The sequence below is a fragment of the Oncorhynchus gorbuscha genome, linkage group LG04 (assembly GCF_021184085.1).
Source record: "Oncorhynchus gorbuscha isolate QuinsamMale2020 ecotype Even-year linkage group LG04, OgorEven_v1.0, whole genome shotgun sequence".
NCBI classification, from domain to species: Eukaryota; Metazoa; Chordata; class Actinopteri; order Salmoniformes; family Salmonidae; genus Oncorhynchus; species Oncorhynchus gorbuscha.
In genome coordinates this window covers 26516936-26538768 of record NC_060176.1, presented here as the reverse complement: position 1 = coordinate 26538768, position 21833 = coordinate 26516936, and the positions used below count along the sequence as shown (strand labels likewise).

At 40.3% G+C, this 21833-nt stretch overlaps 2 protein-coding genes across 2 annotated transcripts; one reads left to right on the top strand and one right to left on the bottom strand.

Annotated features, from left to right (window-relative positions):
• Positions 1–2496: 2496 nt before the first annotated feature.
• On the top strand, positions 2497–19755 carry LOC124033903 (low choriolytic enzyme-like). The gene is made up of 10 exons (XM_046346313.1): positions 2497–2617; positions 2716–2806; positions 11635–11641; positions 11758–11832; positions 11911–12057; positions 12163–12280; positions 13076–13254; positions 18942–19023; positions 19208–19332; positions 19589–19755. Coding segments are annotated over exons 1-10 (861 nt in total). The 5' UTR covers positions 2497–2582; the 3' UTR covers positions 19591–19755.
• Positions 19740–21358, bottom strand: fadd (Fas (tnfrsf6)-associated via death domain). Its single transcript, XM_046346314.1, has 2 exons — positions 20938–21358; positions 19740–20501 (listed from the first exon to the last, which is right to left on the bottom strand). The coding sequence occupies exons 1-2, from the start codon at positions 21233–21235 to the stop codon at positions 20212–20214; spliced, it is 588 nt and encodes a 195-aa protein (XP_046202270.1). The 5' UTR covers positions 21236–21358; the 3' UTR covers positions 19740–20211.
• Between the last annotated feature and the right edge of the window lie 475 nt (positions 21359–21833).

The window sequence follows — 21833 nt, the reverse complement described above, 5'->3', positions numbered from 1 at the left end:
GAGACCAGGGTTGGTTATCACACGTTTTACTCTTCTGTGTATTTCTTCTCACCAGTATATCTTACAAGACTATTTTCAATATTAGGAGAAAGACCAAGGTCTTGTGTTGAAATGGGGACCCTTGTTTATCCTCATATCTTATTCCAACATGGAGTTATAAGCCAATATAGTATACAGTCTTAGAAATAGTCTTTCTTTGATAGAATGATATTCCTAACAAAATTCTGCGTTTTATGTCTCAAATTTAGTGTAAAATGAAAACTAAGTCTAGGGTATATATTTTTAAAATGAAGGCGTACTGTACATACCGTTTTCAAGGAAAAAGCTAAGGCTTTGATTTCTGGTCTTCGAAAACAGTAGAGTATAGTTCAGTAGAGTACAGAAAAGTACAGTACAGTACAGTAGACTATAGTACTGTATAATTGACTGTATTGTACTGCACTGTACTCTACTCTATTTTGCTGTAATGTGCTGTGCTCCACTGTGATTTACTGTGCACTATTTGGATGTCCAAACCTGTGAAACTTAGACATCTATGATTGGTAAAGAATTGTTCCGGTCCGGGCCAACCAAATGTGGTCTTGTTTGGGGGCGGGGCTCATGAACATATTAGCCATTGTAGAATAATATCCAAACATGCAAAGGAAAATTCTAAAATGTTTGTGTACCTACGCAGGATACATCACCATGAAGAGAATGACATTCATAATTATGAATTTATGTATCGGGGACCCATGATGTCATTCTGTTACCAACATTATATTACTGTGGAATTGCCCATAATCAACTCCTAAAATTGTTAGAATGGAGTTGTGACAACCAACCCCACATTCCATGTGACAAACCCCCAGAAATAGTTTTGAATTATAGCTCTCCAGTTCCTCTTTTTAATAAACATAATTGCTGATGGATACTCCCAAAATGCATATATTACAAAGAAAGTACCTATAAAAAACACATTAATTCCTCTCACCCTCTATGTTTTGTCATGCTGACATTAATTGACCAGTTGGAATAGTTCTTTCAAATAATTCACACATTTCACCCTTAAAATGATTACACGGGAGTAATTAGGACTATGACAACCAACCACTGAGAAAACCAACCCCTGAGAAAACCAACCCAGGTTAAGCCTAACCCAAAGAGTAAACAACAAAATAAAGTTTTTCAAGTTCTGTCTGTATCAGATCAGCAGTGTAGTTCTGATCACAGGAGCGAAGGGCCTTTATCAAAGTGTCTGTTTTGCCAAGCCTTCAAAAGCTCCACCACTTGCTCCTCCAGGTCATTAGGGGGGCTTCTGTGCGATATGGTCCAGTTTGGCCTCTGGCAGGCCAAGTACACGGCCATGCTTGCCACCTTCTTTAAGGTTGTCAGTGATCACTTTGGTTGCAATGTTGCAAAGTTTTTCTAGAAAAAAAGAGAATGTACCAACAATGTAAATGTACTGTATATCACCACCACAAAAAAAATAGATTTCAGAGTCATTCTTGATAAATTAATACAATTATATGTTCCATCTTTGTGTTTTCTTTTATTTGACAGGTGCTTTATTTACACGGGCAAACATGTACTGTATGTGAGATTTTTTTTTTTTTTTTTTTTTTAGATCAAAAGGAAAGATTATCTCTCATAGTGGTTGTGAAAGGGTTCCATAATAGCAACTCCCACACCCACAGACAGAAAATCCTTTATTACGCAGGATAAAGGAAATGTAACATTGTTCTGTTACTTTTGCATTTTGGAAGACTGAAGCAATGACATGAGGGGAGGAGGTTACAATCACTGTAGAGGGAGTGTCCAGTACAGTCAAGGATGGTAGCCTAATTGTTTTCCCAACTACTTAAGTCTATTTGTGAAAAACCTCTTATGATTGTGTCGGTTGCCCCTCTATGACCTTGCTGGAAACCGTTACAATCTTATCCAGTGTGTTCTTGCACACATTCAAATGACTAAACCAGGCCACCTTAGAGAGAAATGAAGTTGAACAAACCCAACAATAAGGATATAGCAAGCTACTTCTAGCCCCATCCATGGGCCTAATGTATAAGAGACAACATTTGATTACGCTAGGTGCACAAGAGTAATGAAACATCTATGTTGAATGAGAGAACCCGCTGACACCTAATGGAGCGCGTGGGCTGCCAACAAAAGGCTTTCACAGCAGCAGATATTACATCAGAGGATTTCACAGTGCGTTATTGGAGCAGCCTTTTGGAGATTGCCAACATGTTGTGTATTTAAATATAAGTTGTATTCTGTTCAATGAGAACATTACGAAAAAGATCCAGCAACTTTTTGAGAAAAACAACAACCGTACACCTCAAAGTATAACTACTATTTCGGAATATGAAAAAAAGGCACCTGGTTTGAAGTCCTCAAGGTCGAACATAGGAACACAAAAAGTTGACATCCACACCTCACACATGTCACGTTTCACACCGGTTTCAAGGATTTCCTGCAGAATTCCCACCTAATGTCCTCAACAGTCAGCCTATTTTTGTGCTCATATTCCCTTATCTGGGGGTCCGTTATCTACGTGTATATATGCCTGAGGACAAAGTATAAAAAAACAACCCTAACTAATGCCATTTCACTCATACTTTCTCAGAGCTCTGAGGTAAGCAATGTGCTATGTATTGTGTGAGTGAGCTTCAATGACTAACATTATGTCTTTGTTTTAATGATTTTCCATATGTGGTTGTATTTATCCTACAGTCCTTTTGCTGCCATGTTTGTGTTCAAGTTCACTGTGGGTCTCCTGGCTCTGATGTTGGCGTCCTCTGCTTGGGCTGAGGAACTGACTGAGGTGAGTGACACAGGATACGAAGCTACCATGCCATAAGAATGACTGCTTTGCTAAACGATCGAACAGTCAATGCATATCCAAAGTAACACTGGGACCTACTGGGACCCAAGGAAGACTGAGACCTACTGGGACCCAGAGAATGGCAGTATTTCTGTTAAATGCATTTGAAATACGTATAGTATTTCCATTACCTTTGAGTATTTTGTAATATACAGTGCCTTCGGAAAGTCTTCAGACCCAATTACTTTTTCCCCTTTTTATTACGTTACAGCCTTATTCTAAAATTGAATAAATATTATTTTCTCAGCAATCTACACACAATACCCCATAATGACACATTGAAAACAGGTTTTTAGAAATTTTGGGAAATGTATTCAAAATAAAAAACAGAAATACCTTATTTACATAAGCATTCAGTCCCTTTGCTATGAGACTCGAAATTGAGCTCAGCTGCATTCTGTTTCCATTGATCATCCTTGAGATGTTTCTACAACTTGATTGGAGTCCACCTGTGGTAAATTCAATTGATTGGACATGATATGGAAATGCAAACACCTGTCTACGGTTCCAAAGTTGACAGTGCATGTCAGAGCAAAAACCAATCCATGAAGTCGAAGGAATTGACCGTAGAGCTCCAAGACACGATTGTGTTGAGGCACAGATCTGGGGAAGGGTACCAAAAACGTTCTGCAGCATTGAAGGTCCCTAAGAACACAGTGGCCTCCATCATTCTTAAATAGAAGAAGTTTGTAACCACCAAGATTCCTCCTAGAGTTGCCCATGCCCGGCCAAACTGAGCAAACAGGGAAGAAGGGGCTTGATCAGGGAGGTGACCAAGAACCCGATGGTCACTCTGACAGAGCTTTAGAGTTTCTCTGTGAAGATGGGAGAACCTTCCAGAAGGAAAACCATCTCTGCAGCACTCCACCAATTTTTAATTTTTAATTTTTATTTCACCTTTATTTAGCTATTTGTTCTCTTGTTCTCAAGCTAGCTGAGAACAAGTTCTCATTTACAACTGCGACCTGGCCAAGATAAATCAAAGCAGTGCGACACAAACAACACAGAGTTACACATGGAATAAACATGCGTACAGTCAATAACACAATAGAAAAAAAATAAAGTCTATATACAGTGTGTGCAAATGGCATGAGGAGGCAAGGCAATAAATAGGCCATAGTAGCGAGGTAATTACAATTTAGCAGATTAACACTGGAGTGATAGATGAGCAGATGAGGATGTGTAAGTAGTGATACTGGTGTGCAAAAGAGCAGAAAAGTAAATAAAAACAATATGGGGATGAGGTAGGTAGATTGGGTGGGCTATTTACAGACGGACTATGTACAGCTGCAGCGACCGGTTAGCTGCTCAGATAGCTGATGTTTAAAGTTAGTGAGGGAAATGTAAGTCTCAGGGACTTATGGTAGAGTGGCCAGACGCAAGCCACTCCTCAGTAAAAGGCACCTGACAGCCCACTTGGAGTTTGCCAAAAGGCACCTAAAGATTCTCAGACCACGAGAAATAAGATTCTCCTGTCTGATGAAACCAAGATTGAACCCTTTGGCTTTAATGCCATGCATCACATCTGGAGGAAACCTGGCACCATCCCTACGGCGAAGGGTGGTGGTGGCAGCATCATGCTGTGGGGATGTTTTTCAGCAGCAAGGACTGGGAGACTTGTCAGGATCGAGGCAAAGATGAACTTAGCAAAGTACAGAGAGATCCTTGATGAAAACATGCTCCAGAGAGCTCAGGATCTCAGACCGGGGTGAATGTTCACCTTCCAACAGGACAACAACCCTAAGCACACAGCCAGGACAATGCAGGAGTGGCTTTGGGACAAGTATCTGAATGTCCTTGAGTGGCCAAGCCAGAGTCTGAACTTGAACCCGATCGAACATCTCTGGAGAGACCCGAAAACCTGAGCTTGAGAGGATCATACCCAACAAGACTCGAGGCTGTAATCGCTGCCAAAGGCACTTTAACAAAGTACTGGGTCTGAAGGGTCTGAAAACTTACGTAAATGTGATTTTTCAGTTTATACATTTTTTAATTTGCAAAAAATACATGTTTTTGCTTTGTCATTATGGGGTATGTAGATTGATGAGTAAAAAAATATTTAATCAATTTTAGAATATGGCTGTAATGTAACGAAATGTGGAAAAAGTCAAAGGGTTTGAATACTTTCCGAAGGCACTGTATATTTCATTTACCTGAACAAACCAATGTATTTTGTAACAAAATACTTTCGAGAGCTACCATTTTTATTTAAAAAAAGCCCAAATACTTTTCTATAAAAAATTGTTTTTGTAGTGGTTCACAATTTAGTGACCCCCTTTCAGCCTGCGTTGGTATCCAAAGTCTGATCCCCGCAAACCGGGAACATTTACAGAACATTATCTTAAGATTCCTATTAAATTCTAGTTAGGGTTGTATCTAACATTAGCATGATAACATCCCCAAAACATTAAAATAATACTTTTGATAATTAAAAGTATATATTTTTATGTTTTAAATCAAATGTCCTTGGAATGCTCTAACATTCACTAAAATATTGTGCACAACATCTGTAACATCAATGACAAAACATTCTCCAAAATGTCTCATTAAGTTTCCAGGTAATCTAATAACACTATGTTCCAGTAAGGTTTTTCCAGCAAACAAAATTTGGTTCTGTAAAAGTTCCCAGAACATTTGTTAGGCCACGTCAAATAACACAAAAACTGTACAGTCGTGCTGATGATTATACACTGGTTGTATAAAACATTCACCTGATGTTGCAAGAATGTTCTACGAACACATTTTGTATGTTCTTTAATGGTTCCCAGAATGTTTCATTAGGTTGTGGTGACAGTCTGGTGGGACCATTGTGGGGACATCACAAAAAATATGTTTCCAAAACATAATAAACTGTCCAGTTGTGCGAATCATTTTACCATGTATATTTTAGTGCAAATAACATCCACCTGATTTTACAAGAACGTTCCCAGAACACATTTCGTCTGTTCTTTAAAGGTTTCCCAGAATATATCTTTAGCTTGTGGGAACAGTCTGGTGGGAACATTGTGGGGACATCAGAAAAGACATGTTCCCAAAACACAAAAACTGTCCAATTGTGTGTACGATTATCTTTTAGTGTACAAAAAAACATTCACCTGGTGTTAAGAATGTTCCCAGAACACATTTTTGTATGTTTTTCAAAAGTTCCTAAAATGCCTCCCGAGTGGCGCAGCATCACAGTGCTAGAGACGTCACTAAAAGACCCGGGTTGGATCCCGGGGTATATCACAACTGACCGTGATCAGGAGTCCCATAGGGTGATGCACAATTGGCACAGCGTCATCCGCGTTAGGGGAGAGTTTGGCCGGGGGGGGGGGGGGCTTTACTTGGCTCATCGTGTTCTAGTGACTCATTCTGGCCGGCCAGGTGCCTGCAGGCTGACCCCGGTCATCAGTTGAACGGTGTATCCTCCTACACATTGATGCGGCTGACTACCGGGTTAAGCGGAAGAAGCACGGTTAGTTGAGAAGCCATGGTTAGTTGAGTCATGTTTCAGAGGAACCATGACTCAACCTTCGCCTCCCGAGCTGTTGGAGAGTTGCAGCGATGAGACAAAATCAAAAAAGGGGGTAAAAATATAAATAAAAAAATCAACAAAAAAATCCTAAGGTTGTGGGAATAATGTTAAATTGTGACAGGAGATAGGTTCCCAAATCACAAAAACTGTTCAATTGTGCGAGTCATTCTACAATGTTTATTTTAGTGCAAAAAACAATCCCCTGATGTTACAAGAATGTTCCCGGAACACATTTAGTCTGTTCTTTAAAGGTTTCCAGAATATATCTTTAGGTTGTGGGAACAGTCTGGTCGGAACATTATGGGAACATCACAAAATATATGCACCCAAAACACAAAAACGGTTCAGTTGTGCGGATGATTATACAATGTTTATTTTAGGGAGACGCTGTAACGGAGGAGTGTAAAATGCTTTTTTTTAGGCCCCATCATGTTGTCGTATTGTATTGTTGGATGTTTTAATTATGTAATGTATTGATTGTTGCTGCCTCCTTGGCCAGGTCTCTCTTGAAAAAGAGACTCTGGGTCTCAACGGGCTTTTCCTGGTTAAATAAAGGTTACATTTTATAAAAGGGTGCAAAAAAACATTCACCTGATGTTACAAGAACGTTCCCAAACAAATAATGTGTAGCTATGACAAGAGATAGGTTCTCAAAACACAAAATATGCTCAGTTGTGATGACATTCATACAATGTTAAAGTTAGGTTGCATAGGATATTACGCTAATGTTGTAAAACTGTTAACAGAACACTTGGTCTAAGTTATTTAAAAGTTTGCAGAAGATTTAATTAAGTTATGGGACTTGTCTGGGATGTTGCAAAAATATGATTGTGCTATTCATGAAGGTTGCGCGAACATTACCACAATGTTCCACAATTTTCAAACAAGTCATGCCGTTTTTATGATGTTCATAGCATATTTGTTTTAGGTTTAACATAATATTCTATTGATGTTCACGCAATATACATTTTATTTTGTCTCGGATGTCTTCAGAACATTTAGGAAATGTTATATTTACCACAGCATTCTCAGCATTCAAATTTGTAGCTCCTTAAAGCATGTTGGAATATCAGTGGTGTAAAGTACTTAAGTACAAATACTTTAAAGTACTACTTAAGTAGTTTGTTGGGGCATCTATACATTACTTGACTATTTATATTTTTTGACAACTTTTACATTTACTCCAATACATTCCCAAAGAAAATAACATACTTTTTACTCCTTATATTTTCCCTGACACCCAAAAGTACATTTTGAATGCTTAGCAGGGCAGGAATTCACACACTTATCAAGAAAACACACATGGTCATCCCTACTGCCTCTGATCTGACAGACTCATTAAACACAAATGCTTTGTTGGTAAATTATGTCTGAGTGTTGAACTGTGCCCTTGGCTATCCGTAAATATAACAACTTGAACATCGAGTCATTTAGTTTGCTTAAATGATTTATACTTTTACTTTTGGTACATTTAAAACCTTACATGTTGACAATCTGCAGCTTATTTAATTCACAGGACATTTGAACAGCATCCGGCTGTGATTGGGAGTCCCATAGGAAGGCAGACAATCGGCCCAGTGTCGTCCGGGGTAGGCCGTCATTGTAAATAAGAATTTGTCTCAACTGACTTGCCTATATATACATTTTTTACATCATACAAACACAATCATATTTTTTTGCACATATGTTGACAATCTGCACATGTGAGGTTTCTTTCCCAAGCCAGGTCTTTCAGCCTCTGCACCACCAGGGAAGGTCTCTTACATCTTCTTTTTCAATATATAGCCATGGCAATGTGACCCATTTCAGGAAACTATGTGTATGTCACGTGTAACTACTTCACAGGAGAGGCATTTGAACTTAATATATATATTTTCTTTTTTAAATCAAAATGCATTTTTTTGGCAAACTTGTATGCCATCTGTAAATAAGAATACAATTGTTAAATTATGAGCCTAGTTGGTTCAGCTCCGGAAAAAGACTGGAACCTTCCCGCTAGTTATGATTGGCTGAGATAATAGCTGGGCTGGACATGCCGAAAGATGAGTTTGGATTGGTGGTCAGCCTCAAGCCACTGGCAGGCTACCAACTGCCTAGCCAGTTGTAGCTCAATCTTGGTGTTACGGTTTTCTTTCTCCTCTCCTCTCCCTCTGAAGAGGAGGTGTAGCAGGGATCGGACCAAAATGCAGCGTGGTTATTTGTATACATCTTTAATAAAGATGAAAACACAAACAGAATACAAAAACAATAACCGTGAAAAAACCTAAACAGCCTATCTGATGCATGCAAACAAACAGAGACAGGAACAATCACCCACAAAACATTCAAAGTTAATGGCTGCCTAAATATGGTTCCCAATCAGAGACAACGATAAACACCTGCCTCTGATTGAGAACCACTCCAGGCAGCCATAGACTATTCTAGACAACCCCACTAACCACTATCCCATAACCTACAACAAACCCCTAGACAAAACACACCACATAAAATAACCCATGTTACACCCTGGCCTGATCAAAATAATAAAGAAAACACAAAATACTAAGACCAGGGCGTGACACTTGGGTGCAATGATCACGTTCCCGCACTGGCTGACTGTGTGGATGCTCATTGTTTTAACGTTACATTAGCCTACATGCTACACTAGTAAAGTTATAAATTATATAGCTGTTGGATATATTAGCTACGACTTACCGTTCTTTGTGCAGCTTCAAATGTCAAACAAAGTTATAAATTGTTGGCCTCCATCTGTAATTTTCTTCCCGCATGTTTTGCAAGGTGCAATTAGTTTTGTTATTGATATAGCATCGTCTTTATATCCAAAAATAATCATTTGGGGTATCATCTTTCCAAGGGCTCCATCTGAATTCACCCACCGACGTTCCTCTGCACTGCCACACATAACAGTTTCTCAGCTGGCACAATTTGATTGGCTGCTGTCCGATTCAAACTGTAATCCGTTAAATGAAGAGTCGATGCACTGCACACTTTTTTAAATAGCATTATTTATAATATTTGGGCTTGGGGAGGGCATCAAGTCAGGTCGAGTCAAAAGGCTCAAGTCCAAGTTAAGTCACGAGTCATTGGTGTTAAAGTCAAAGTCGAGATGCAAGTCATGTCAGGTCCAAGTCCAAGTCATGTGACTCGAGTCCACACCTCTGGGAATTAGCACTGCCAGACACAAAACACCACACGGGCATGATGACAAACGTTAGTGGAAAATAAACATTAAAAAATATATATTGCCAAGAGAAGTTCTGAGATTATTGTGTTGGTCGTTTGAAGTAAACAAATATCCAAGTTTGTGGGCACCCCCATCTATCTAGCAGGTGGTATCTGCATTCACTATGATTGCTAGACTGTGTGGTACACTATGAGCAGAAGATACAGAAGAAATTGTAACTTCCCGATTCTACCAGAGAAATGTAGAAATGATACATATCAACATATCAACTTTCCCACAGTAAATTTTTTCAAATGCTGTGCCATTATGCAGAATTATAATTGAATGACCTTTTAACTTGTAGGGATGGGCACTCTCGAATGTCTTATTTATAGGCTACCCTGAGTTCCTTTGTTTCATATTTCTATCATATTAAATATTAGGCACTGTCAATATTGACTCTCTGTAGGCCTAACCGCGCATATTCAACTGCCAATTTACTGTTAGTTCCCTTCAGCTGTATTGCCCACATTATCATTCAATTTAATTACATTGTTTGGTTTAACTTGATTTGTTTCCTTGCTGAGGACCATTAGTAACAGTTGATAATATAAAAAAAGGCATGTTGTTTAATGAAAACATTTTCGAGTAGAGCGCAGACCAAGCCGTAACAGTTTGAACCCTACTCACGGTGCAATACTTGCCCTTGTCATCACACAGTACCATGGTTAGTGTAGGCAATAGACAAGGGTATAGCCTTCTATTGTACACTATTATCTCTATTATAATATTATCTCTATCTCACACCCTACACTTGTCTGTCCAATGCATGTAAACAACTATAGCTTGCCCGCTCCAGCAAGCTGCTCTATCCACACTGATTGGTGAAGAAATATAATGAGCTAAATGTAAAACTATATATACTTCAGAGGTTTAAAATGGAACAGAAACTAATCATATAAACCATTATATTTTTTGGGTTCAAACGGTTTCCTAACTATATTTTGCTGGTCGGAATGTATAAAGACTGACTCCGTAAAGTAAACATCCCAGACAACTCCCATAACTTAATTAAATATTCTAAGAACATTTAAAGAGCAGGTGTTCTGTCAACATTCGTACAACCTTATAGGAATGTCTTTGTGCAATCTAACTTAAACATTGCATGAATATTATCACAACTGAGTATATTTTGTAATGTACTCACACGGTTCCCACAACCTGATTAAATGTTCAGGCGACCTTTAAAGAGCTCAGCAAGGCTGTTCTGTTAACATTCTTGCAACATCAAAGGAATGTTTTGTGCACCCTGATATGAACATGATCTGAATGTCAGCACAGCTGCAAAATAACATATCTTTTGTGATGTTCCAAAAATCTTCTCACCAGACTGTACCCACAACCTAATAAAACATTCTGGGAACCTTTACACAACAGACAAAATGCGTTCTAGGAACGTTCTGGCAACATCAGGTGAGTGATTTATACAAACATTCTTTAATAATCAGCACAACTGGACAGTTTTTGCGTTATGAGAACTTGCACAGAGCCAGTTTTGGTTTGCTTGGATGACACTATATTGCGGGATGTCTGTTAAATGGCCAAAATGTTCATGTTGACGTAGAAATGAACACTTGCAAAGCATGCCTAGTATTATTCTTCTGAGCTTTGCCCTGAAACAAGGCCAATACAAATACGGTTTGCTTTTCAGTTGTTCATTTGTACATTTACATTTGAATTATTTAGCGGACACTCTGATGCAGAGCGACTTACAGGTAGTGGATTGAACTAAGGCAGATAAAAAAAAAACACAATCACAGTCATAGCAAGTAAAACATTTCTGTAACCATTAAGGGGCTACTTGCTAAAATAATGCAAATGTTTGTTGTAATTTATTTGGTTGGTCTTTAGGGTATTTTGTAATTGTATTCTGTCATTTTTGTCCATCCCTGCTGTGACCTTAAAAAAACTTCACACAATAAATATATTCATGCTGCATGTTCTTTATAAAGTTCAAACACTTTACATTCATTTAATTTTGTATTCTACTTTGTCATTGTCTGTCTTATTTCATGTTGTTTCCCGAAGTCTAAAGGTGAGATGAGCTAAAACTATTTTGGCACTATCACACATTTCCAACCATATGACAAATATTAACAATGTCATGTCATGATTTAGCAGACTTAATGGATCCGATGTTCTTTCTTACAGAGAATGTTGCTGAGGAAGACACTTCTGCTGAGCTCTCTGTTGGTGAGCTGCTGGCCAGAGCCAACAGAGATCTCAGTAAGTTGGCACTATGTTCAATGCATTTTCTTTTTACTAACCCTCAGAGTAACCTGTTCTACGTGTTCTATTCTCAAGCCCCCGAAGCCGATGAGCCTACTCTGATGGGAGACATTGCCATGCCCTCGGAGAAGAACGCTGACCCCTGCACCGCCCGCGGATGTCTGTGGCAAAAGTACAGTGATGGAAACATCTGGGTGCCCTACGTCATTGCCAACCACTTCTGTAAGTGTTCACTTTCGTGTACATTTAATTTCATATGTTGAGATATTGCACAAGCCGATGCAACACTTTCACTATCGGTTGTTGTTCATTTGATCTCTACAACAGCATCTCGCGAAGTAGCCATCATCCTGCGGGGTCTTGACTCCTTCGCCGAAACCACCTGCATCCGCTTCTTCCAGCGCCAGAATGAGAGGGACTACCTCAGCATTGAGAATCGCAGCGGGTGAGCCTGAATTTAAATAACATTATTAAACAATTAGAATATTACATCAACACATTATTCATTGAATTTCCCTTTGAATATCATTCATACAATAATTGTTTTTGCAAACCTGCCCGTTTCCTTTACCCTTCATGATTTACCTTTATCTTTCATTAGCCTGAAGTTTTCTGAACGTTATGCTGCGTTCATAACCAAGTGGGAAGTGGAGACGACAAAAACCTTATTTATAAAAAAGCAATCTATGAATATGGTTTTTGAACACTATAATCAGTTTACAAGCACGATAGCTGCACTTTTAGTTTATGGTTTACACAAGTTGTTGGCCATTAGCCAATCAGGGTTTCTCAACGAGTTCAAAGCCTGTAAATGCATCCAACTGGTATTCATGACCCCACAACTGGTAAATTCCCACCTCCCACTTGCTTATGAATGCAGCATTACAGAACTGACTACATACATAATTAGGACATTTTCTGACATTGGATTTAATGGTCTGCCTTGATCCTCCGCTGCCTTATATCATCAGCACTAGAATTTCAATAACATCCTTAAACAATTATAATGTCACATCAACACATACAGTAGTTAATTGAATTCCCCTTTGAAGATCATAATCCATACAATTATTGGTTTTGCAAACCTGCACTGTCAGGTGATCCCCACCACCATTCATCTCTTATGAACCCATTACCCTGAGGTTTCCTGAAACCTTTACAATAAACTAGATGATTAGGGAAGGCCCTATTTCTGGCATTGGATTGGGGCACCTTGACCCTCCTCTGCTCTTCTTCCCAGGTGCTACTCTTATGTTGGCCGTCGGGGTAATGCCCAGACTGTGTCCCTGGCCCGTCAGGGCTGCCTGTACCACAGCACCGTCCAGCATGAGCTCCTCCACGCCCTGGGCTTTAACCATGAGCAGACCCGCAGCGACCGTGACAACCACATCCGTGTCGTCTGGGAGAACATCATTGATGGTTTGACTCCATGCCTTTATTCTGTTTCCCTTTCACTGACATTCATTTCTAATGATAAGAAATGGAGTGCCTCTATCTCACTGATAAGTCTAACAATAGACACTGGGGTTTTCAATGTGTGACTTCATTGGGGTTGCACATGACTTGTCAGTATGCCTGCTTTTACTTTTTGTTTGTCCAGCTGTAACATTAATGTAATCTATAGACGTCCAAATTTGAGGCCTATAGATGATATTACAGTTGTTGTTCATTTCTGTTTAGTACACAGGTAGCTGCTGAAGCCGTGTCACCACACTGCCAGGTCTCTGACCTTCTCCCTATAGGCTGTCTCATCATTATCTGTGATCAAGCCTTTCAAATGAACAGTCTTTCGCTGTCTGTGATCAGGCCTTTCCCATGACCAGCCTTTCAAAGCACTTCATGGCTACAGACGTGAGTGATATGAGTCAGTAGTCATTTAGGCAGGTTACCTTGGTGTTCATGGGCACAGGGACTATGGTGGTCTGTTTGAAACATGTAGGTATTACAGAAAATGTCAGTGAAGACACTTGCCAGTTGGTCAGCGCATGCTCCGAGTACACGTCCTGGTAATCCCTCTGGCACCGCAACCTTGTGAATGTTTACCTGTTTAAAGCTCTTACTCATATCGGCTATGGAGAGCGTGATCACACAGTCATCTGGAACAGCTGGTACTCTCATGCATGCTTCAGTGTTACTTGCCTCAAAGCGCGCATAGAAGTAATTTAGCTCAACTGGGTATCTCGCGGCTGGGCTTCCCTTAGTAGTCCGTAATTGTTTGCAAGTCCTGCCACATCTGACGAGCGTCAGAGCTGGTGTTGTAGGATTCAATCTTAGTCCTGTATTGAAGCTTTGCCTGTTTGATGGTTCGTCGGAGGGCATAGCGGGGTATCGTATTAGCGTCCGCACCTTGAGAGTGGCAGGTCTACCCATTAGCTCAGTGCGAATGTTGCCTGTAATGCATGGCTTCTGGTTGGGGTACGTACAGTCACTGTGGAGACGACATCATCAATGCACTTATTGATGAAGGTACTATTGTATAGTTTTTAGTCAGTACACTCAGGAAAAAAGGTGCAATCTAGAATCTAAAAGGGTTCTTCGGCTGTCCCCATAGGAGAACCCTTTGAAGAATCTTTTTTGGTTCCAGGCAGAACCCTTTTGAGTTCCACGTAGAACACTTTCCACAGAGGGTTCTACATGGAACCCAAAAGAGTTCTACCGGGAACAAAACGTGTTCTACCTGGAACCAAAAAGGGTTCTCCAATGGGGATAGCGGAATAACCCTTTCTTCTAAGAGTTCAGTTCTTAAAGTAGCACTCAGGAGCCAAAAGTGGGACCCGAAAACTGCTTCCGATGTCACATATGTGCAGATATGTGAACCATGTCATCTCTCTCTCTCTCACCCCCCCTTGTGTCCACTGAGCTGTTGTGCAGCCCTGCAACCTCATTGGATAATGGTGGGCAGGCCACTGAAGCTCAGATTTGGCCTTTTGTAAATAATAATGGTAATGTATTCAATAATTTTCTTTGTTATTGTTTCGCCGTAATACTACTAGCCACCTAGCAATTTGGCTTCAGCTATCCCAGATAGATTCCCAATCTCAACCGCAAAGAAAGACATGAACTTAAGGGTACTTGGTGAATTTACGAGGCATTCAAGACAAGACATTGCGAGATACAAATTACCAAGACATGCGCATGGTTCTTTCTGCTTGCCCCCTTCCACTCTCCCTCACGCTGGTTCACCTGCTCTTTCTCTTTGCTAATGATGGGAGCATGTGTTCAGTCTTCGGTCTGTTGCATGTAGAATATCCTAGCCTATTCATTGATGATAGGCCCTGCTTTATTGAAGTTGCGAGAAGTTGCAAGCCAAGAAATTGCAAGATACAGCATTCCATTGTGAGATACAGCTTTTTATTGATGATAGATAGGCCTAGTGAACGGTTCTGACTGTCTGCCTGGTGACCAACCAGCCTATAGTGTACTCCTCAGAAGTACTGCAACTAATCAGTCTCCTCCCTTTCCAAAATGCTGAATCTCAAGAGTCGATTCCTAGCAGAATCGAATCTTGACACTCAGAAATGGTGGTCAAGGAGTTGAGGAATCAATCACAGTACCAGTCAAAAGTTTGGACACACCTAGTCATTCAAGGGTTTTTCTTTATTTTATTATTTTATACATTGTAGAATATAAGTCAAGACCATCAAAACTATTAAATAACACATATGAAATGATTTAGTAACTAAAAAAGTGTTAAACAAATCAAGATCAAGACAAATTAGATTATTCAAAGTAGCCGCCCTTTGCGTTGATGACAGCTTTGTACACTCTTGGCATTCTTTCAACCAGTTTCATGAGGTAGTCACCTGGAATGCATTTCAATTAACAGGTGTACCTTGTTAAAACTTCAGTTGTGGAATTTCTTTCCTTCTTGATGCATATGAGCCAATCTGTTGTGTTGTGACAAGGTAGGGGTGGTATACAGAAGATAGTACTATTTGGTAAAAGACCAAGTCCATAATATGGCAAGAACAGCTCAAATAAGCAAAGAGAAACATCAGTCCATCATTACTTTAAGACATCAAGGTCAGTCATTCCGGGAAAATTTCAAGAACTTTGAAAGCTTCTTCAAGTGCAGACGCAAAAACCATTAAGCACTATGATGAAACAAGCTCTATTGAGGACCGCCATAGGAAAGGAAGTTACCTCTACTGCAATATATAAGTTTGATGTGTGCGTGCTCAGTCCCCTCCTGTACTCCCTGTTCACCCACGACTCCAACACCATCATTAAGTTTGCAGATGACACAACAGTAGGCCTGATCACCTACAACGACGAGACAGCCTATAGGGAGGAGGTTAGAGACCTGGCCGGGTGGTGCCAGAATAACAACCTATCCCTCAACGTAACCAAGACTAAGGAGATGATTGTGGACTACAGGAAAAGGAGGACCGAGTACATCACTGGGGCTAAGCTGCCTGCCAACCAGGACCTCTACACTGGCGGTGTCAGAGGAAGAAAAATTTACCCCAGCCACAGACTGTTCTCTCTACTACCGCATGGGAAGCAGTACCAGAGTGCCAAGTCTAGGGAAAAAAGGCTTCTCAACAGTTTTTACCCCCAAGCCATTAGACTCCTGAACAGGTAATCACACTATTTGCATTGTGTGCCACCCCCCACAACCCCTCTTTCATGCTGCTGCTACTCTGTTTATCATATATGCACAGTCAGTTTAACTATACATTCATGTACATATGTACAGTGGGGCAAAAAAGTATTTAGTCAGCCACCAATTGTGCAAGTTCTCCCACTTAAAAAGATGAGAGGCCTGTAATTTTCATCATAGGTACACTTCAACTATGACAGACAAAATGAGAAAAAAAATCCAGAAAATCACATTGTAAGGTTTTTAATGAATTTATTTGCAAATTATGGTGGAAAATAAGTATTTGGTCAATAACAAAAGTTTATCTGAATACTTTGCTGCACCTGGCCTCCACAATCACCCGACCTCAACCCAATTGAGATGGTTTGGGATGAGTTGGACCGCAGAGGGAAGGAAAAGCAGCCAACAAGTGCTCAGCATATGTGGGAACTCCTTCAAGACTTTTGGAAAAGCATTTATCATGAAGCTGGTTGAGATGAATGCAAAGAGCGTGCAAAGCTGTCATCAAGGCAAAGGGTGGCTACTTTGAAGAATCTAAAATATAACATGTATTTTGATTTGTTTAACACTTTTTGGGGTCACTACATGTTTCCATATGTTTTATTTCATAGTGTTGATGTCTTCACTATTATTCTACAATGTATAAAATAGTAAAAATAAAGAAAACTCCTTGAATGAGTAGTGTCCAATCATTTTACTGGTACTGTACATGTAGGTAGGGGTAAAGTGACTATGCATGCATAATAGATAATGAACAGTGAGTTGCAGCAGTGTAAAAAAAAATAGGGGGGGGGGGGGGGTTCAATGCAAATAGTCCAGGTAGCCATTTGATTGGCTGTTCAGCAGTCTTATTGCTTGGGGGTAGAAGCTGTTCAGAAGCCTTTTGGACCTCGACTTGGCGTTTCTGTACTGCTTGCCGTACGGTAGCAAAGAGAACAGTCTATGACTAGGGTGGCTGGAGCTCCCAAAAACACTTAATTGCTGATGAAACATACTCCAAAAAGAAACGAGGGATTATTAGACTACTTATCTTCATCAACAACATTGATCCTTTTTTTGCCACTTCCCTCTTTATCTGCTGACAAGATAACCACTCTGACCTACAGTGGGATGGGCCAAATTTCCATTCAGACATGCTGATTGGCTGAAAGGAATGGCCTTTTCTACAATGAGGGGATTCAATTAAGCTAGCCCGGGTTGCACCAGGCTATGGCCAGTCACGTTACTGGATGAAGCCGGTTGGGGAGGTCAGAGAGGAAGAGAAGAGTATTCTCCTGCATGTGGCGAGTTCTTGTATGGAGGTCAATGAGAGTGTCGAATTTGGTTAACAAAAAATGTAATTTCTTATTTGCTATGCGTGGCTTATTTGATCAAATAGAAGTTGTGTAATGTTTAGGTTGTTATTAGTGTAATGATATATGTAGGGACACATGACATCCTGGCAACTTTGAGAAAAAACACTTTATATCTGCCTTCTCATTGGCTAGAATGGCAGCCTGGTCTCATAGACTAGGCATAACATAGTGAATGCAAATCAGGGACACTCAAATTAGTATATGTTGTGTTTGGTATGGTTACATAAGATAGAAGGTACTTAAGGCAAAAATGAAAAGAGGTTATTTGGTCGGGTGGATGGGGTGGGTGTGTAACGTGAACGTCTAGCAACCCAAAGGTTGCATGTTTGAATCTCCTCACGGACAACTTTAGCATTTTAGCAACTTTTCAACTACTTACTTATATTTAGCTAATTTGCAACTTCTTAGCATGTTAGCTACCCCGTTCCCTAATCTTAACCCTTTTAGCTAACCCTTTTCCTAACCTTAACCCTTTAATCTAACTCCTGAATTTAGCCTTAACCCTAACCTCAAATCCCTAGCGTAGCTAGAGTTAAGAGTGGCCAACGGAGTAGCCTATCTGGTCAATATAATGGTTAATCTGTGGGGAGGCGTGTCCTGCTGAAATCTAACCATAACCTGAGCCTCTTGACTTATTGTCAACATGGCAGCATGATGCATCGTTCAGAAACATAGGCCTACGTCTCTTTTCTAGAAAATATATGTTTGACTTGCCAAACTACTTTTCATTGGGAAGGCAGATCTTGGCCTCTATTCAATCTGTGTATCTGAAGCATAATAGATTGATAGAAATGTCACGGTAATTTCCGATTGAGCCGACATATGTGAATCCAGTCTCCGCTAACACAGGAATATTGCCTTTACATTTAAATGATCCTGTAATGCTGAACTTCCGCAATACGGACTGAATAGAGCCCAAAACGTTTTTACTGAAAGCAATCACATTTGCATGTTAAAACACAGAATCCTACATTACTCCACGTGCTTAACATGCTTGACTTTTGATTTGAGCCCAAAACGCCATTGGCCAGAGTAGAGGCCTGGGCACCAGGGCTATCTTAATCAAATCCCCTTACTGACCTTGCTCATGAAGTAGATTGAAACACAGCCTATCAACTCTGTGAACATTTTGTCTTGTGTTTTTCCAGAGTATAAGTACGCATTCGAAAAGATTGCCACCCTGAACCAGGGAACATCCTATGACTACAACTCTGTCATGCAGTACCACAGGTCAGCTATGATGTCTTTATAATCATTACAAATATGTCTGGAGTGGACACCTATTGTATTGCAAGTGCTAATACACCATCCATCCCTGTGAGCTTTCATTCAGCCCAAGCTATATTGTACCTTCAGCAGTGACAGTGTTGAGTAGGCCTAAATTGTGTTGCATTGTGATTTGGTGTGGTTACAGGTACGCCTTCTCCAAGAACAACCGCCCCACCATGGAGCCCATCCCCGACAGCAACGTGTCTTTCGGCGAGGCCACTCAGATGAGCAAGAACGACATCGACAGGCTGAACAGGCTGTATGGCTGCTGTGAGTACTGTCACACTGAACAACATACTGTACTTGGGTTTGGATGATTCAATCTAGGCCAAGGCTGCTAGAATGGATCATACATCCTCATTACAACCTCCTGGATGCCTTTTCCCCAGAGCTAATATAGCTTGAATATATCTAGAGCTTAATAACTGTGAGAATTGTGACATTGATGGTGGGAGGATATATTACAATGGACATAGCTTTGTGTATGATTAAATAATCAACAAAATTATAATTTCCCCCCCAACAGAAACAGTTGGATACCTGTGGTCTCACTTCCGATGGACTCAAGATCATTCCGCTGAAGGAGTAGAGTGACCTCTAGTGGTAGAACTGTTAGAATGTAATTTGCCTCAAAACATCAAGACTGCAACCTCTAATAAATCACAATAAACATCTGATCAACTGAAATCAAAAGCTTAATCTGTATTGATCCTTCCTTTCAATACAGTTCTCCAAATATAAGTATTCTAATGCTTTAAACAAGTATTACACAAGTAGACAATTATTTTTTACCAGCTTGAGGGAAAGACTTCTTTCAACAAAATTGTACTAATCTCAGCAGTGGATACATCAATATCAAACTTGAATGCACATTATCTATACAATTTCATAATATCCATAGTTCAATCAAGTTTCTCCCAAATTCCCTTACAGTACGTAGCAGGAATGCATGTACCCAGAGTGCACTTGGCAACTCTGTATAAAACTATACTGGTCCATGAGAATACTGGTATACCAATAATGCAAACAAATTGTGGTGATTTACTGAATCTTATAAAAGTACCAACATCACTGGGAAAGCAATGAATAAATAATCCATTGAGTAAACAAAATAAGAGGCCTGAGAAGAGATGAATGTTTGTCACACTTTCACTGTCTACCATTGGCTTTAAGTTTTTCAAGTTCTGCCTGTATCAGATCAGCAGTGTAGTTCTGATCACAGGAGCGAAGGGCCTTAATCAAAGTGTCTGTTTTGGCATCAGATTTCTGCATTTTCCGCCATTCCTTCAAAACCTCCACCACTTGCTCCTCCAGGTCATTAGGGTGCTTCTGTGCGATATGATCCAGTTTGGCCTCTGGCAGGCCAAGTTTACGGCCATATGCTCGCCACTTCCTTCCAAGGTTGTCAGTGATCACTTTGGTTGCAATGTCAAGCTTTGCTGGGAAGAGAGAAGATGCCATGGAATGTAAATAAGTCTCCTACAAAAGTCATATTTCCAACACACTGCACTATATACCGTAGGCTATACATTATCTGAGGCATACAGTTGCATTTTATATTTGCCCTCAGAGGAAATATTTTATTTATACTGGCAAACATTTACTGTATGGGAGATCATGTCAGAAAGAGAGTGACAATGTAGCCTAATATCTTTCATAGCAATTGTGACAGGGTTCCCCAAATAACATGAAGTCATGTTCTCTGAAATATTCTTACATTCAACAAGATATAGGGCACTTCCCTCTGTAGAATGACTAAGCAACACCTCCCTTTTAACTATTGAAACAGGCGTCACAGCCCAATAAAAAAATGGCCTATGCTTTGTCAACATTTTGCCATCAATATTCGGGATTGGGGATAACCACTTAATTTACCTTGCTCCTCATCGTTAGGAAGATCATTCGGTGATCCAGCATATTGACTTTCACAGTTGGTAATGTTGTCTGCAAGATCTAGGCGACCAATGTCTTTCAAAAGCGAAACTAGAAATACCGTGTTGTCAGGTCCAAGTTTATTTCTTTCCATTAAACCCGTGAAAAGTTGTAAACCACTGGTCATCTTCTCGAGGCGACCTTTCCCTATTTCTTTAATACAAAGGAACTTCATTTTCTCCAATTGATCACCAACAAGTTCGCCTGAAATCTTCAGCAAAAAGCTGTTAAATGCGCTCATCTTGGCTGTAGTGGAACCAAGTAACTTCCTCACACACGACAGCCCGTCTTCTTTGGGATTGGGTTGGCAGATCGCATTCAACTTTCAAGGCGTATACATCGCCACCTACTGTACTGGATTGGGAGGCCAGGCACGGCCAAACTACATTACCTTTTCTTCATTAGTCCCATTCCTCTAAGAAAGTGAAATAGACCCCTAGACACCACTTCCCTCCTCTCGTCTCCCCCACTACACCACCCGAACATGCCTCTCTAACCCTGTCACACAACCTCTCTGTCTACCTCATTCCGGTAAACACTCATCACACATACCCGTTTCATGTCTCCCTATCATCCACAAGGTGGCATTCAAACCTGTGTGCCCAAATCGTAGTCTACTCCACACAACTTAATCTCTCCTACATCCCATACTCCCCACCTCTTCCTTTACCGACCAATGCATGCCATAAAATTGCCTCCCTCTACTACTAGCATCGCACTCCCTTTGACAAAGATCGAGCCCTTTTTCCCGGATCAAGGACTTGATTTCTCTGCGGGGCCTGAATACCTACCCCCTCTCCTCACAGCACTCTTAGCCACCAGATCGGCCTTCTCATTTA